Source organism: Panthera leo, chromosome A2, assembly GCF_018350215.1.
Source record: "Panthera leo isolate Ple1 chromosome A2, P.leo_Ple1_pat1.1, whole genome shotgun sequence".
NCBI lineage: Eukaryota > Metazoa > Chordata > Mammalia > Carnivora > Felidae > Panthera > Panthera leo.
The window spans coordinates 469,394-486,406 of NC_056680.1; the positions used below are offsets into that span (position 1 = coordinate 469,394).

Here is a 17,013-nt window from a genome sequence, read left to right on the forward strand (position 1 = left end):
AGCAGCCTTGACGTACAGAAGGTGCTCAGCGTGGCTGCAAAACGGTCGTCTCGGCCGACGCCTGTGGGCTGACACAGCTCCCGCTCGGCGTCCACCTCTTCTGAGAGGTGTCGTGGGAGTTTCCACGGCAGAACTTTCCCTCAGGTGCAAAACTCCCCGGGAGCCCGGCCGGGCCGTCCGCCGGCCTGCGAGCTTGCAGCGCAGGGGACGGGGCACCGGCTTCCTGGTCACGTCATCCCTGCCCCCTGCGATGGGTGGACTGGGGCTCGGAGCACAGACAGGGAGGGTCCCCCGCTCTGGGTTCTTGCACCCCGACCCACCTCCCCGCCAGGTGCCCGCTGAGCTCCATCCTGTCTTCGTTCGCCACGTTGCTCCGGGGTCCCTGTCGCGAGGGGTGGGGCCCGAGCTTTGCCACGTTGGGGCCGTGCCACCTTGGACGAGGCGAGCTGTTGGCGGTCCACAGGTGCTGCCAGGAGACCTGCCCTCTGCCCACCTCAGTTTCCCCAGGTGCACAGTGGCCCGGGGGAGTGGTGGGGAGGCCCAGTGGTTGCCGCCCTGCCTGCCCGGCCCCAGCACCTGCGGCTCTGTCTGTGAATGGGGGAGGCTGGGGCGGCCCCCAGGGACTCTGTTCCCGGCCCACCTGGGGCCCCGGCAACAAGGCTGGACGTGCTGAGTCATCTCGGTCGGTGGGGAGAGGCTTTGTGCGGGGGATGGGAGGGGGCCCAGGGCCGAGAGCCTCGGTGAGCCTCCTTCCTTCCTTCATTAGCGGGCGCCGAGCCCAGCACCCGCAGCCCCCAGACCTGCCCTTGGGGGCTCTCGTCTGGGTGTGGGGGAGCCCTTCGCCGAACGAGCACAGTCATATGCCTGGTGACAGACGCTGGGGGCGGTGGGGGTGCGGAGCCTCACTGGCCGTGCTGCCCCGGCCTGGGGATCAGACCCGGCCGCGGGAGCAGAGGCTTCGGTGGGAGGAGGGCTCCAGCTGGACCTGGCGTTATACTGCAGAGGGGCCGGTGTGGTGGGGCAGAGGTGCCTCGGGGAGCAGCTGCTGGGCCTGGAAAGCAGGAAGCCTGGTGGGGGGGTGCAGGGGATAAAAAACAGTGTTGCCACCTTCTCTGCTGTTTCACTTTGCCTCGGGAGTTACGGTAAATAAATCCTTCTCCCAAACCCTGAGGATGTAAAGACAGGCGAGGGTATACCGATGTGTGTTAGCAGCAGGCCCGTAAGGACAGCCCTGTGCCCACCGGCGGGTGACGGACGATCAGCCCGTCCACCCACATGCGCGGGAATGCCACTCGCCTCCAGCAGGCGCGTCCGCAGGCGGGAAGGGGGCTCGTGGGGGCGGGGCCTGGCTGACCGGGTTGGGTTTGGGAAGATGGAATGTTCTGGAATTACATAGAGATGGTGGTTGCGTAACTCCGTGAACACGCTCGGTGCGGCCGAAATACTTCGAGATGGTGAATTCTGTGTGATGTGGAACTCACTCCCGTGGACCCTTTTTCTCCAGGTTTAGAGACAAGTAGGTGAGGTTACACACTTAGCGTCCTGGGCCCCCCGGCCCTGCCTGTGACGCTGCCACCCACCGACCCTGGTTCCGGGCCGTGGAGGAGGACACACTCCTGGTGTCCTGTAAGCCGTGTTGGGCGCTGCAACAGCAAGCCTTTCTAACAGGCTTCCTGTCCTTGGCATTGCTCTGCCTTCCCTTCCTTGGCGGCTTGGGGCTCACGGGCCCCGGAACGGCAGGCACTGGGCTTTCTTGATGTTTCCTAATTTTGGTTCCTCTCTCTGCCTTGTAAGGACAGCGGCGGCCTCCACACCCCCCCCCCCCCCCCCCCCGCCGGGTCTCCCTGCGGGCCCAGCAGCCTCCTCCTCAGGTGGAGCCCTGCGGACTTTGGAGCCGCCTGGGTGGCAGGAGGGGGCCTGAGCAGACACCGTTAAAGGGGCAAAGGTCCTCCCAGGGGCCCTGCAGGCGGCCGTTGCTTTACAGCCTGGGCCCCTCGGCCTTGGGCTGGACGCCGCCCCCCGGGTCCCCGTGGTGGGCTGGGAACTGGCTCGGGGTTGCCCAGGTGGGGCCTCCTGGGGATGTGATCTTGTCGGAGCGTCATGCCTGGGGAGGGGGCCGCTTGTGTGCTGGGTCCTGGTGGTGCCCTCCCCGCACAAGCACGTCCCCAGGCCAGGCCCCTCGCTTTGCGGGCTTGGTGGCCAAGGGCGGGGGGGGGGGATCCTCCTCACTCCTTCAATGCTGACAGGCTGGGGAGGGGTCCCCCGCCGAGGGTGAGCTCCCTGGCCTCTGCAGGGCAGCTGAAGGCCCCCCCCCAGTTCCCAGATACACAACTTGACCTGGTCAGCGGTATGACCCGCTGACCAACAAGGAGTCTCCTCGCACAGACAATGCTCCTTAACCACAAACAAGAATTTCCTGTTTGCCCATCCTACGCTTGGGGGTGGGGAGCGCTTACCTTGTTTTTGCCACTACCTGGGCCTCCCACACGGCTGCCCCTCAGTGAGAGCACTCGGGAAGGGGTGAGGGCAGGAGGGGCGGCCAGGGTGCGAAGCCAGGTCTCGGGTGGGGGACACGGGATGGGACAGGAGCTCATGCTCAGACTGCCGGGAGAAAGCCCTCTGGCTCCTGCGTGGGGTGACCAGGGAGGCTTGGCCCTACCCGCTCTGTGCCTCAGTTTCCTTTTCTGTGAAGTGGGTGGGGCTGGGGTGGGGAAGACCACTTGGCAACAAGGGGTCCCCCGGCCTCCATCACCCTCCGCCACAGCCGAGAGACAGGCAGGGGGCCCGTGGGGGGCTGGGTGTACCCCCCTGACGCGGCCGGCTGGGGCCCAGGGAGGGGCATGGCTGCCCCTTTCCCTGGCGGAAAGCTGGGGTCCCCAGCTGCCCGTCTGCCCAGCGTAGGATGTCACTCGCCCACAGCATGAGCCTTGTGGGGCACATAACAGATCTGGAAAAGGGTTAGCGGCCCCATCCCGTGGCACACTGAGAAATCAAGGCCCGAGTGTTAGGCAGCCGCCTGGTACCCGGTTGTAGACATTGGGGACGAAGCAGACAGGGTCTATGTGACCTTCTGCTGGGGCACACGGGCCTGTGGCCAGCCCCGCGTGTAAATCCACGTGGCTCGGGCGGTGGGAGGGCAGGGGAAGAGCGTCAGTAAACGAGAAAGTCGCCCACGGTCAGTAAACATGTTCCAGTGGGAGCAGAGCATGTGCCACGGAGACGGGGCAGCAGCCGTGACCCCGGGGGGCGGGGGCCCCATGGGGGGGGGGCGGGTTTGAGGAGAGAGCGGGACTCGAGAAGCCAGCGGGGGCGGTCCAGGCGGGAGGCGCTGCTGGGGCAAAGGCGCAGACGTGGGACTGGTTTGGAAGCTGGAGGAAGTGGGGGGGGGGCGGGGGGGTCCCCGGGGCCCTCGTGGGCTGCAGGGCCGTTGGGGGGTGGCTGGTGCCACTAGGTCAGGCGGGGCCAGGGCGAGAGCCCGAGACCGGCGTGGGTCGTCTGTCTCAGCCCTCGGCCCGAGGGAGGGGCTCCCGCGGCTTCGCGGGTGTCCAGCCTGGGTTTGCGGCCGTGGCAGGCGACTGGTTTCAGTGCCGCCTGGCCCACCTCAAGCGGGGCAGAGGCCTGGGCCGAGCGCGGGATGTGTTGTGTCCCCGCGGTATGAGTTGGAGCCTCGTGAGGACAGGCGGTGGGCGTGCCGGCCTGCGGTGGGGCCCGGACACCGCCCCCCATGCCCCCGTCCCTCCGGCCCGGCCGGGGCCCCATAAAGCTGGGGTGGCCTTTACTGCCTGCCTTTGTTGTCGGCTGCCCACAGCACCAGCCGTTAAAGCGGCCTCCCCCCGGCAGCCGGGGGCCCTGCACATCCCCCTTTACGGCCTCGAACAATACCCTGGCCCCACGGGGGTCTGACTGGGCCCTGCCACAGGCCTGTCCACCCGCCATTTGGCCTGGGGGCTAACAGCTCCCCCACCTAGCCAGCTGCCAGGTCTCGGCGTAGCTGGTCTCCATCCTGAGCCTCAGTTTCCCCGCCTGGGATACAGGGGTCACGACGGTTCCTGGAGCTCCGGGTGAAGCTGTCGTGTTTACGGTGAGCTGTCCTCGCGAATGGGAGGACTGAGGCAGGAGGGGCACTGAGGTCTCTCGGGACCGGGTCCAGGGAGGTTCAGGCAGGGTGGACGCCCCCCCCCCCCCCCCCCCGCCCCAGGTCAGGATCTCACAGATGTTGCCGCCTATCAGGAGGGGCCTGTGTGCGCGGCCGTAGCAATGACCACAGACTGCGCGACTGAAAACAGCGGGAATTTGTTTTCCCGAATTCTGGAGCCAGATGTCCGAGATCCAGGTGGGGCAGGGCCATGCGCCCCCGCGGCTCCGAGCAGGGTCTTTCCTGCCTCTTGCCGCCTCTGGTGTGGCCGGCGGCCCCTGGCGTCCCTCAGTTGTGGCCTCGTCCTCACACGGCCTTGTCTGTGGCTGTGTCTCTTCTCCTAGAAGGACACGTGTTGTGGGATTAGGGCCACCCTATCCCGAGTACGACCTCAGCTTAACTGACCACATCCTCCGCGACCCCGTTTCCAGATAAGATCGCACAGGTGGGGGTTTGGGTGGAGGTGAACCTGGGGACACCTGCTGTCTCCAGCGAGACTCCAAAACGTGGTGATGCCCCTCTGCCCAGGCTGGCCCACACTGAGGCAAGTCAGGGATCACCGAACGACCATTTATTCACCGACTGCTGTGTGCTTGACCCCACCTAGACACTAGTGACAAACCACACGAAGCCCCCACATCCCACACGAGCGGGCCGACAGGAGACCCGACCAGCGTGTAGTCCCACGGGGCGTGGTGCAGGAAGGGTCAGGGAGGAGAGTGGGTGTGAGGTCCCGGGAGGGGGGTGTGCGTGGCAGGGTGTGTGGGCGGGAGAGGCGGGGACGGGGCAGGGGACGATGGCCACCTGCAGGCCACACACCCTCAGGCAGGGGGAGGCGTGGGGCCTCCCTGACCACCATAAATCAGCACAGGAATGTAGCTGGCCAGCCTGGCTGGGGCAGGGCAGAGACAAAGACTCAGCCCGGACCACCCCGGCCTGTGCCCGGAGGCCCCGCGTTGTTGTCTCTGTTCCACCGATGGGGGAACCAAACCCCAGAGAGGGGAGGGAGGCTGAGGGGCGGCCAGCCCCAGGGACTCTGCCTCCGAGGCCCCCGGGGACGTGGCAGGCGGCAGGCGCTGGGCGTTGGCGTGTTCTTGGGCCCTAATGATGGACTGTCCCAGCCGGGGCTGATTGGTGGTTTCAAGGCCCCCCACAGGCCTGATCCCTCTGGGTCCATTCCCCAGGGCTTAACGTGAAGGTTGCTCTTTGCCGCCGCCCCCTTCCAACTCCACTCTCCAGTCACCTCTGCTGCCGGCCCCTGGGAGCAGGTGGTCAATGCAGCCGGGGACCCCCGAGCCCCTCACCCAATGACTGGAGAACCCAGGGCAGAGTCTGGGCCGAAGGGCCCTGACGTTCCCGGGCCCTGGGTTCTCGCCTGCCTCTGGGCCTCAATTTCCTCATCTACAAAACAGAGCCGCCTCTCGGGGGGCAGCACCAGGATGTGGCCTCTGCGTGCTGGCTGTCTGCACCGGCGTTGTCTGTCTGGGACGAATGGTGTCTCCCAAATGACATGTCAAGACCCAGCTCCCGGCCCGAGAACGAGCTCCTGTGGGGAGCAGGGTCTTTGCAGGTGTCGTTAGTTAAGGGGGAGACGAGGGGGCCCAATCCAGTGGGGGGTGTCCTCAAAACAGGGTTCCGACACGTGCACGGAGGAGCCCGTGGAGGTGCTGGAGGGACACCTGGGGCTCGAGGAGCGGGCCAGCAGGAGGGACCCGCCTCAGGAGACCCCTGGGTCTGGGCGCTGCCCTTCAGGGCTGCAGGAGACTCAACCTTTGTTCTAAGGGGCCCAGCAGGTGGCTGGCTTGGGCCCAGCATGTGGCTTGGCATGCAGGGCCAACCGCCGTGGGAGACACACGCAGGTTCCTGTGTCTTCATCTGAAACTGGGGCCGGGCTCTTTAAGCTCCATGGGGCCTCAGGACCTTGGACCTGCCTCTGCCGGCCGCCCCTCAGTGGGGATGTGGCACCCGTGCCCAAGCGCTGACACCGGCTGACCCTTCCCCTCCCTGACCCCACAGCTCTACGAACTGGACGGGGACCCCAAGAGGAAGGAGTTCCTGGATGACTTGTTCAGCTTCATGCAGAAGCGAGGTGAGGCTCACCCACGGGGGTCCTGGGGACTGGCGCCTGCTTGGCAGTCGGGTCTGATGGGGGAGGCACAGGTGGGAGCATCTAAGGGGTAGGTCCTTGGGTAGGAGGTGTCTGGTCCCCAACCCAGAACCGTCAGGTCAGGCCTTTTTTGCTGCCGAGACCCGTGGTGCGATGGAGTCCTGGTTCCCAGGGACCCCCACCCACCGCCCCCAGGGTCCCCTGCAGCAGAGCCGGCCTCCAGGGAGCAGAGGTGGACGGCCAGGAGGGCAGCTGGGGCCCGGGACAATAGGATAGAAGTTCCTGGGGTTGGCTTCCCGGCCTTCGTGGTCTTGACACTGGTGTTCCATGGCTGCTGGTGCAAGGCCAGTCCCGGCCCCTCCCCTGTGCCTATGGGGGCGGGGCGGGGGGGGGGGCTCAGTTCCCCCGTGTGTAAGACGGGCCAGGAACAGTTGCCACTGTGTGGCGGCACCCCACACATGCTGAGCACAGGGCTGCGTTTATGAAGTGCCAACAGCGTACCAGGCCGAGCCCCCGCCTCTGCAGCCCGTCCCACCCCCTGGGTCTGGGGTGCAGTGGATGCCGAACACGGCCCGGCCGGGAAATGCCTGGTGACCGAGGCCTGGAGAACAGGAAGATGACCGGGAGCAAAGGCCCGAGGGGCAGGGACCGGTCTGGGTGGACGTCCCGGTGGGGAAGCTGAGACCCAGACCCCAGGGGGTCCCCCGCACCCCGCACGCATGGCCGTGGCCTCGGCTCTGAGCTGCCACGGGGGGAGAGGCCTGGCCGGCCGGGGGCCCCGAGGGCACCCACTGCACAGTGGAGCTCATTCCTCTGCCTGCTAGACAGCCCGCCTCGTGGGCCGTTCAGGGAAGGAAACTGAGGCCGGGGAGGGGATGCATCCTCCGAGCCCTGAGGCAGGAAGGGGCGGGCCCAGCTGGGGTGCTGCAGGGTCTACCTGGGGCCGCCGCAGGGGCTGGCCGCCGCTGGCTTTGTCCAGGGCCTCTTTGCGCCCCTCCCTCTCGAACGGCCTCTGTAAACACAGGCCCAGCCGCCCAGCGGAAGGGAAGGGCAGGGGGCTGCGGCCTTCGCATTAACCCCTCCCGTGCCGGGGCTGGGGGAATCCAGACCCGGTCCTGGGGTGGGGGCCCCCTCCTTGTTATCACTGGGACCAGTCACATCCAGGGCCCACTGCCCACCGTGTGGTCAGAGAGATCCTCCCCCACTCGCTTTATCGACCCGTCCACACCTGCCGGAGCCCCCCCCCCCTTGCCCCCACCACCCTGCCGTGGGGCCCCGAGCTCCCCGGCCCAGAGCCCACTCATCCCGCCCGAGACTGGGCTTGGTGTCCTGGAGGTCGGGAAGTACCGTGAGCCGCCCTTGGGTATGGGTGAGGCGGGGGCTACACGGGACCGTGAGGGTCGGCGTCCAGCTCAGCCATCCCCGCCAAGCCGGGCTCCCCTGGAGGGCAGGGAGCGACAAACTCCTCTGCAACCCTCAGAACCCAGCCCCAAGTGCCCCTTTCCCTTGCCATCTTCTTGGACCCTCCCCTTCTGTAACTGGCAGGCTTTGGGGCTGAGAGTGCGTTAAATCCCTCCCCCCGGGCCCCGGACACCATGCCCTGCGTCCCACAAGCCCTCCTTCACTCCAGACACAGAGAAAGTAATTTTTTTTCACGTCACAAAGGAGAAGGCTCTGAGAAGTCTCTGGGGGCTGGGAATGCGGGAGGGGTCCTGGCTGCGCCCCACCCTCCTGCTGTTTCCTTGAAGACCTCCCCACCCTCCTTATCTCCCTGCTGCCCCCACTGCCCCTGTCCTCCACCGGTGCCTCTCTGCTCTCCACCCTGCTCCTTCTGTAAACATCCGTCCAGGCCCCGTGCAGAGCCAGGGCGCGGGGTCCCCAGAGGATCTTTTGTGTGATTCTTTCTGTTCTTTCTCAGTGCAGAACCTGAACCAATGTCCCAGGTGGGCCGGGCTGGGTGAGCCCCTGACACTTGTTGCTTTTTCCTCTCTCCCGCTCGGGCTGAAAAATGGAATTGGGTAGGGTCGGTCGGGGGGGGTGAGGGGGGTTAGTCTGAGATCCAGCTTTCTCCACCCTCTCTGGGTTGTCCTCAGTTAGTGGGGGTTTTGAAACCTGGAAAGGACAGAAGTGGCAGGAGGTGACCCCAGAGCATCTGGCTCTGGGCCCAGGAACCAGGGTCCCAGGAGTGTGGACCGGCCGGCCCCTCACGTGAAGCTGGGCTGGCCCTTCTCCAGGAGCCACAGCCCGGGGCCTTCGTTGGCCCATCTCTGGGGTGCGGCGACGTGCCCTGTAGGCTGTGACGCGGGCCAGTCACATCTCACTGTTGTTTCCTGAGCCCACGCCCTGTGCCAGACTGGCTCCAGGGGATCTGAGCCGGGCGACCCCAGCTGACCGGGACAGCAGCCAGGGGCCAGATGGTACAGGAGTTTCAGCGGCAGGGAGAGTCGAAACGGGGGGCTTCTCACCCTCGGCCGAGAAGGTGCCAGACAGGCCGGGCCACGGGCTTCTGCATCAGGGGCACGTGAGGAGGACAGGGACGGCAGCAGTTATGAGGGTCAGTGTGGGTGGAAAAGGGGACCAGCCCGCCACCCCGCTCTCTCAGCTGCAGGGTAGACTAGCCCAAGGCCTGCCTCCTCACGGCTGCAAACCCCTGGGAACCCCGGGACCCGGAGGGCACCTGCCTCGGGGACGCAGGCGGGTTGTTATGGCCACTGTGCTTGTTGATGCAGCCACACTCACGAGGGCCATGTTTCTCACACACGTCTCCAGGTTGGCCCCGCAGCCTGTCCCGGGTCTCTGTACCCCCGGGCGAGCCTCTGCTGGAGACACGGGCCTCCTGGTGCTCTCTCAAGGGGGGGTTCCCCCGGCGATTCTACCCCCAGGAGACACATGGATGTCTGTGGTTGTCATGACTGGAGAGCTCCTGGCCTCGAGGGGGCGGGGCCGGGGAGCTGCTGAGGCCCCGCAGAGGATATCCTGCCCCCGTGTGCCCGCGACAGGAGAGACCTCTCTGGACAGGCGCGTTGGCTGTACACGTGCTGTCTGCTGCGCCTGTGGCTCTGCCACCCCCCCCCCCCTCCGCTAACCTGCACTCCCTGCCCCGCCCCTGCAGGGACGCCCGTGAACCGCATCCCCATCATGGCCAAGCAGGTGCTTGACCTGTTCATGCTGTACGTGCTGGTGACGGAGAAGGGCGGCCTGGTGGAGGTCATCAACAAGAAGCTGTGGAGGGAGATCACCAAAGGCCTCAACCTGCCCACGTCCATCACCAGCGCTGCCTTCACCCTGCGGACCCAGTGAGTGCCCGCCGGCGCCCCGCATAGGGGAGGCGCTCGGGGCGGGAGGGGCCGGGGCGGCCGCGGAGAGCCGGTCCTGACGTCAGGGTGCGGGTTGAGGACGGTCCGCCCCGAGCTCACTCGGCTGGGTGGCGGGATTGGCGAGGGCGGTCCTGGGGGGCCCCGGCGCCATCCTGTCCCTGCCCCTGCCCCTGGCGCAGGTACATGAAGTACTTGTATCCCTACGAGTGTGAGAAGCGCGGCCTCAGCAACCCCAACGAGCTGCAGGCGGCCATCGACAGCAACCGGCGGGAGGGCCGGCGCCAGAGTTTCGGGGGCTCCCTGTTCGCCTACTCGCCGGGCGGGGCCCACGGCATGCTGTCCTCGCCCAAGCTGCCTGTGCCCTCCCTGGGCCTGGCCGCCAGCACCAACGGCAGCTCCATCACCCCGGCCCCCAAGATCAAGAAAGGTAAGGGCCGCGCGTCCCTGGGGCCCAGACCCCATTCTGCTCCGGCCGGGGCTTTCTGACCCCCTCTGGGTACTGCGCCCCCCAGTGGGCGTGACTAAGCAGGGCCCTTCTCCCAACCCCAGGGCAAGCAGACATCACTAATCGTTCAGGATCTTGAACAGTTTCCCAGCCCGTGCCCGCGACAGACATTACTAATCGAGCACCGCTTCCCCAGTCCAAGCTGCTGCACCCGTTTCTGACTGGGCGCCCGGTTCCTTCCCAATCCCTTGGCCGGTGTTACTAGCAAATTACTGTAGCGTCGCCCGAGTTCTGCCTGTGGGCGGCAGTATTGACAGCCGGAGTTTTTCCGGTCCCTTGCCCACGGCAGACCTTACTAGCTGATTGCTGAATTCTTTTCCCTTTGAGCTTCAGGACCTTCTCAACACTGTCCAGCAGGGACCGTCACGGGTGTGGTGTGGGCCCATCCCACTGGCCCTTCAACCTTCCCCGAATCTAGTGCTGGGTGTGTCTGGGCAGCTCACTGGCCCCTCCTGGGCCCGGCTTTCCTGCTGGGGAAACGGGAAAGCGACCCCTTCTTTGTGGGTTTGTGGAAGGAGAGCCTTTGGTGTGTCCGGCCCCCAGCAGGCAGCGGGCCCAGTTTTCGAATGCCTGGTAGGGAGCCCCCCATTCGTGGCAGGCACCACCAGCCGATCACAGCCTTCTCACCCAGCGAGCCTCTGAATCCTTCCTAGCACAGAAACACCAACGGCACACGTGGCGGTGTGGCCTCAAGCAGGCGAAGCCCCCTGCGTGTCTCTCACCTGCCACCTGGGCTGGGACTCCCTGCCTCCTGGGGTGGCCGGGGGATCCAGCGTGATCCCCACGACTTAGGCCTGGTCAGATCCTAGGCGAATGGGGTCCCACTAGCGTCACTCAGCCCTCTGTGGACCTCAGTTTGCCTACCCCCACCCCTGGGAAGCTCCGGTGATGCCCACGAGTCAGTATAAACGTCCGCCAGGCGTGAGGCCTCATGCGGGAGCTGGGGAGGTGCTGGCCGGCAGGGAGGAGGGTTTTCTGATGGCTGAGGTGGTGTTTGAGTGAGCCCAGAAGACGGGGACAAAGGAGAGAGTGCCAAAGACCCTGGCAGAGGTGGGGGGGGGGGGCGCCCAGCATGCAGGCAGCGCCGGGACAGGCATGGGCAGAAGAGTCGGGAAAAGAAGAGGCAGCAGGTCACGGTGGGACCAGCGGGTAGAAACCGCGATGGGGACGTTTGCTTCGACCACAGAGGAGCTGAATGGTTGGCAGCTGGTTCTGGGTTCGAGTCCCAGCTCCGCGCCCCCCACCCCCACCGCCTGTGGCTTTGGCAACATTTCCACATCCTCTGAGCTGCCTCCCCCGTGAAGCGGCCGTAAGAGGGTGGAGGCAGGCGCGCGAGTGTCGAGACAGCCTCTCGAGGCGGTTGGAGCCGAGCGCGTCAGACGAGACACGTGGCGCTTCCCAGCTGCTGTCCGCAGCAAGTGCTGTGACAGCGTCTCTGTGCGACGTCCGTGCTGGATGCGACTGTGACACTGTCGTTCCCGTCGCGGCGGTACCCGGTGTCAGGCTGACCTTAGATCTGGCAGCGCTTGCCTGCTTCCGCGGAGAGGACGTGCGCACCCCGTCGGCGGAGGTGTCCAGGCGCATGCGCGGTCCTGCCGCGGGCGGAGGGCCGCACCGGGCCGCTGCGGGTCCCTCCTGCCCACCGACTCTTCTTCTCTCCCGTCTAGAGGAGGACTCGGCCATCCCTATCACGGTGCCCGGCCGCCTGCCGGTCTCCCTGGCGGGTCACCCTGTGGTGGCCGCCCAGGCGGCCGCGGTGCAAGCCGCGGCGGCCCAGGCGGCCGTGGCGGCCCAGGCGGCCGCCCTGGAGCAGCTTCGGGAGAAGCTGGAGTCTGGGGAGCCGCCTGAGAAGAAGATGGCCCTCGTGACTGAGGAGCAGCAGCGGCTGGTGCAGCGGGCCCTGCAGCAGAACTTCTTGGCCATGACGGCCCAGCTGCCCATGAGCATCCGCATCAACAGCCAAGGTACCAACCCGGCGCGCGAACCCTCCCTGCCGCGTGCGCCCGTAACAGAGTAAGGGCCTCGTAGTCAACATATGTAAAGAGTGCCTGCAAATCAATAAGGGAAAAAAAAAAAGAGCTAACCCCATAAAAGACCCAGGCAGCGGTGACGGGTAGTAAGTTCATGTGGAAAGCCGACTCGGGGATCTGCGCGTTAGTGAGGAGACGCCCGTCGGAGTTTGATGCTATCGAATGCCGGTCAGGATACCGGAACGTGGGCCCACCCGGTCTCGCCGGTGGGAGTCTAAGGAGGTGACAGTTGGGCAACCTCTTTCCAAGATAGAAAACATTCTTGCCCTGCGACCCAGTGGTTCTCCTGGGATCTGCCGAGGGCGCTTCCCTGCGGTCACTGGCGCGATGCTGCTTGTGATAGTGGAGCCTTGAAGCCACTCGTGTGTCCATCAGCAGGGGATGGAACGAGTCAAGTCTAGACGGCTCTGTGGCCGTTAAGACCCGTCATCGTGAGAAAAGCCAGTTTTAGGCAGATACGTTCTTCCTCGGTAAATATTTATTGACTACCTACTGTGTGTGCCGGTGACAGATCCGGTCCGCGCTCGGTGACTCGTGAGGTCCAGCGGGGTGACGGAAGCGGGTCCTCGCACAGACGTGTGTGTGACTACAGATGGCCGTGTTTCTTCTTCCCACAGCCTGCGAGAGCCGCCAGGACTCGGCTGCGAACTTGACCAGCCCCAACGGCAGCAACAGCATCAGCATGTCGGTGGAGATTAACGGGATCATGTACACAGGTAGGACCAGCCGGGCCCCACGCCGTCCTTGGGCGCTCGTCTCCCCGTTAACTCGGGAGCCCCGGGTCGCCCCGACCCCCCGGGCCGGCCGGCCGGAGCCCATATGAGACCGCAGCGAGGTAGTCCGCACGGCATCCGTGGCCCGGTGTTGGGCACACAGCAGCTGCTCGGAAGGCAGACCCCTTGTCGCGCTCTTCCTGTGGCAGGTGGTATTGACGAGTTCCTTCTAAACAACCCGAGTAGTCAGCCAGGAGCTCCCACGGACCACCAGGAGGTGCCGTGGACACCGAGCGGCTCCGCTGCTAAGGGAGGGCGACTCCCAGGGACGGAGAAGGGGGGGACCTGTGGCCTCCCTGTCCCCACAGCCCCCGTGGGTGACTTTGTGGGGTGTCAGTGCTCAGGACCTTTCGACTCGGTGACGTGTTTCTCCTCCTGTCCTCGCGTTAGGAGTGCTGTTCGCTCAGCCACCGTCCGCTCCCAGCAAAGGCGGTGGTGGTGGCAGCCGGGGAGGGACCAGCGGGACCAGCAGCAGCAGCAGCAGCAGCACGGGCAGCCAGGCCGGGCCGGCGGGCTTGTCCACACCTGCCACGTCTTCTACCTCAAATAACTCATTGCCTTAACCGCACCACTCCCCACCTGCCACCCCCCCGCCCCTGCCTGGGTGGGGGGTCGAGGTGGGCCACGCAGGGGCCGGGACGGCGGAAGATACGGGTGGGGAGGGGAGGTATCCACAAAGGAGCCACAGCTAACGCCAAAAAGAAAAGAAAAAAATATATACATATATATATATAAAGAAAATTTAATAAAACGGGGGAAAACCAAGGAACACTTGAATTACTCAGGTTTCGGACATTCAGAGACACGAATTGTGAGAACAGCAAAGGAAATCGGAAGAGAGGCATATATCTCCTAGGCTTTCCTGCAGCCCTGCCGGACCGACCGACCGACTGGGGTCTGGGGTCTGGGGTGTGTTTGGACCAGTTGCCATGGGAGGCCAATCCTGTTTACCTCATACATCTCTGCACTGTGTGTTTTCATTTTTGTCTGGTTTTTTTTTTTTTTTTTTTTTTGCTTTTTTTTTCTCCCATTCATCACACACCACACCCAGCTCCTTGTGTTGGATGAAACCCCTGAGCCACGATCAGTAGAGTTTTTTTTTCTCGTTGCTTTTTGGGAACTTTTTTTTTTTTAAGAAACAGTGATATTCAAACTCTATAGGGTTTTTAAGAGGTTTCGGGGTTTTGTTTTGTAAATAATCTATTTTATTCTTGGGGAGGAATCAAACCTTAGGAAAAGGATATATATATATATATCTATATATTTGTGTTCATTCAGGGAAACTGGACTTGAAAATGCAAAAAAAAAAAAAGAAAAGAAAAGAAAAGTAATACCCTTTTTATTTTCCCATAACTGATTCGGGTTCCTTGTGCGTTTCCTGTAGCGCAGTGGGCAGCTGGCAGGCCCAGAGCCAGGAGAGGTGATGAACTCAGGTGCTACGGGGGGTGGGGGGGGTGGGGGCGGGCGTGAATTCAGACCGGTGACCGGCGAGGCGACCGTGACATCCGTGGTCCTGTTTGTTTGCTGTGCTTTTCGTGCTGGCGCTGCAGCAGGCAGAGGCTGGAAGTCTCCAGTAGAAAGCGCAGGGTGAAGGACCTCGGCGTGGGAGGGGGCTCCCTCCACCTGTCCAGCCCCCCGGCTCCTGTCTCAGGGATGAATGTGGCCTGGGGGCTCCCGTGTGAAAGGGCTACTCTGGGAGATTATCCATACTGGGGACGGGGTGAGCCGGGCTTAGCTCAGGGCGAGGTTTTTGGGGCCACGGCATCCTGAACCCCCCCCCCCCAATTCTCTTCTCCTTAACTGTCGCCTTTTTCTCTCTTGGCCCCTTTTGCTTGGGGCCACGCCTCCCTGCAGGAACTAAAGTAACTGAATGGAGACCACACCAGGTCCCCACACGCCCCGTCCTCCTGGTTAGAAGGTGGGTGTCGGGGGAGGGGGGCACCGCTGGAGGGAGGGGGCTATTGCAGTGGCTGGTGATGGGCCTCAGGAGGCGGCAGTGTCTGCCCCAGGCGGGTCTGGGGACTTTCTTGGCTGCCCTGTCGTCCCGTGTCCCCGTGGACCCGGTGGTGTTGATTAGTGTTTTCACACGGTGCGGGATTTTCGTTTGGGGAGGGGGTGGCTGGGCTGTTCCCGGGGCGAGGCTGTACTCTCTACTTGGGCTCAGGAGCCCAGCTTCAGGAGGCTGAAGGGCAGTGCCAGCCTGGCGGCCTCCCAGCTTCCCCCACCCAGGCATCACCCTGTAGCCTTGGAGACCTGGGGGCAGGGGGAGGTCCTGAGCCCCCCAGGTCTGGGTTTTCTGTTATGTGGGGCTTTGGTGTGTGTTTGGAAGGCAACCCCTTTCTTTGGGATATCTCAGGGTCGTTGACACCCCCACACCCCACCCTTTCAGGAGTGGGTGGTAGGAGTGGGGTTTCCTCTCTGCTTTTCCTTCTAGAAGGTTCTGCCCTTCCCGTCTGTCACTGCAGCAGCACAATCATTGTGGGAGGGGGATCCCTTGTCCCCGGGCACAGTCGGGCTCCACTCGAGAACCTGGGAGCCCCTGCCCCTTCTCTCCTCCCGCCCGAACTGCCCCGTGGGCGCCCTGGGCCCATGTGGGGGGGGGGGGTCTGCAGCGCTTTCTTCCTACCTCAGGTCTGACTCTTGATGCCAAAACCCGTGCCCGGGCCTGGCCCTCTGCGGCTGGCCCAGGGTCTCCGCAGGGACGTGCACCTGTCCCCTCGACTCCCCCCACCCCCCGCCCGTGGGGCCCCTCCCCCTGGAAAGCCTGTGCGCCCGCTTTGTTCGTGCGTGTGCCGTGCGTCCACGTGTGTCTTGTGGGTGGTGTGGCCTCCCGGATGTAACGCAGGGTGTGGCCCGCTGTTCCAGTGGTGACTGTAGGGACAGGTGGGGGCGGGGCTTGGGCGGGGCTCGGGGCCGGGTCCCACCCTCCAGGCCACAGCCGGGCGGCTGTGGGCCTGCGAGCCGGTGGGGCCCTCCCCTGCCTCCGCCTTAGGTGCCCGCGTTCAGCCCCCTGCCACTGCGGTCTCTGGGCTTAGGGAAGGGGAGGCTTTCTGGGGTGCGGATGGGCACCCCCTTACGCAAACCCGGGTGGGGATGGGGGCGGCTGTGTCCTGGCTGGTGCACTGTTCGTTCCAGAGCGGGTGGACCCCAGACTCAGGGCGGAGAGGGGCTCCCTGGGGCTGTCTTGCTGGAGGTGTTGCTTCTAGAATCTTCCGTGTGCCCACCCCCCGAGCTGGGGGCTGGGCTGTCTGGGGGCGGGCAGGGGCGGGCAGGCGCGGTGGTCTCCATTCCTCTGCATTTGTAAACCCACTTTCATTGTATCACTTTTGCCCACTGTCTCCTTTTTTCCCCCTTAACTTTGCTTCTGCATTTTTTCTTGGCAAACATGAATTCAGCCTTTCATTCCTGACAGAAATTTCAGTTTCTCTGGGGTTTGTCAGACGGCGTGGGTACCGCGCCAGGACTCAGGTTAAAGTGAAAAAAACTTCCAAAAAAAAAAAAAAAAAAAAAAAAGGTTTAAAACGACTCTACCTCTGGCCGGGCCCGGCCTGTCGCGCCCTGGTAAGACTTCAGTGTTTGCAGAACATTCAGGTATTAAAAGGGAAAAAAAAAAAAAAAAGAAAAAAAAAAAAAAAGATAAAAGACCAAAAAAAAAAAAAAAAAAGGAAAGAAAGAAAAAAAAGGTGTGTGATTTTGAAATTTAAAAACACTGAAAGTTTACATTTTATAACATTATTATGCAGATTGTATTTAAACTTCAAAAATATTTAAGACAATTGTAACCCTGTAAAGCTGATGAGGTATTAAAACAAGACAAAACACTTCTGACTTTTAACAGAAACTGTGTCCTGTGGTGGTTTTTTTCGTGGGGGGGGGGGGGGACATCAGAGGTTGTCACACTGGGGAGCTCCTGGCACCAAGGGGTGGGGCCCAGGAGCCCCCCCCCCAAATGTCAGCTGTGTCCAGGGGACGGGCCGGCTCAGCCATTCGTCAGCATCCCCCTTCTAAGAGTGAGTGTGTGGCCATTTGCACATCCCTGGGGACCTGGTACAAAGGCTGTTTTAGGGATTTGGGGGGGGACCTCGGTGGCAGGGCCGGGCCTCCCAGCCTGTCCCCCCCCCCCCACCCCCAGGCTAGCTCTCCCAC

The 17,013-nt window shown here is 63.7% G+C and overlaps 1 protein-coding gene across 6 annotated transcripts in view; it reads left to right on the top strand.

Annotated features, from left to right (window-relative positions):
* Positions 1 to 16,486, top strand: part of ARID3A (AT-rich interaction domain 3A) — a 32,123-nt gene extending 15,637 nt beyond the window's left edge. For all 6 annotated transcript variants that reach the window (XM_042927735.1, XM_042927736.1, XM_042927738.1 and 3 more), the window contains 6 exons: positions 6,152 to 6,224; positions 9,355 to 9,538; positions 9,739 to 9,986; positions 11,732 to 12,028; positions 12,712 to 12,810; positions 13,258 to 16,486. In XM_042927735.1, the coding sequence (XP_042783669.1) occupies positions 6,152 to 6,224; positions 9,355 to 9,538; positions 9,739 to 9,986; positions 11,732 to 12,028; positions 12,712 to 12,810; positions 13,258 to 13,430 (1,074 nt within the window). In that variant the 3' untranslated portion in view covers positions 13,431 to 16,486. The remainder of the gene's footprint in view (positions 1 to 6,151; positions 6,225 to 9,354; positions 9,539 to 9,738; positions 9,987 to 11,731; positions 12,029 to 12,711; positions 12,811 to 13,257) is intronic.
* Positions 16,487 to 17,013: the final 527 nt, after the last annotated feature.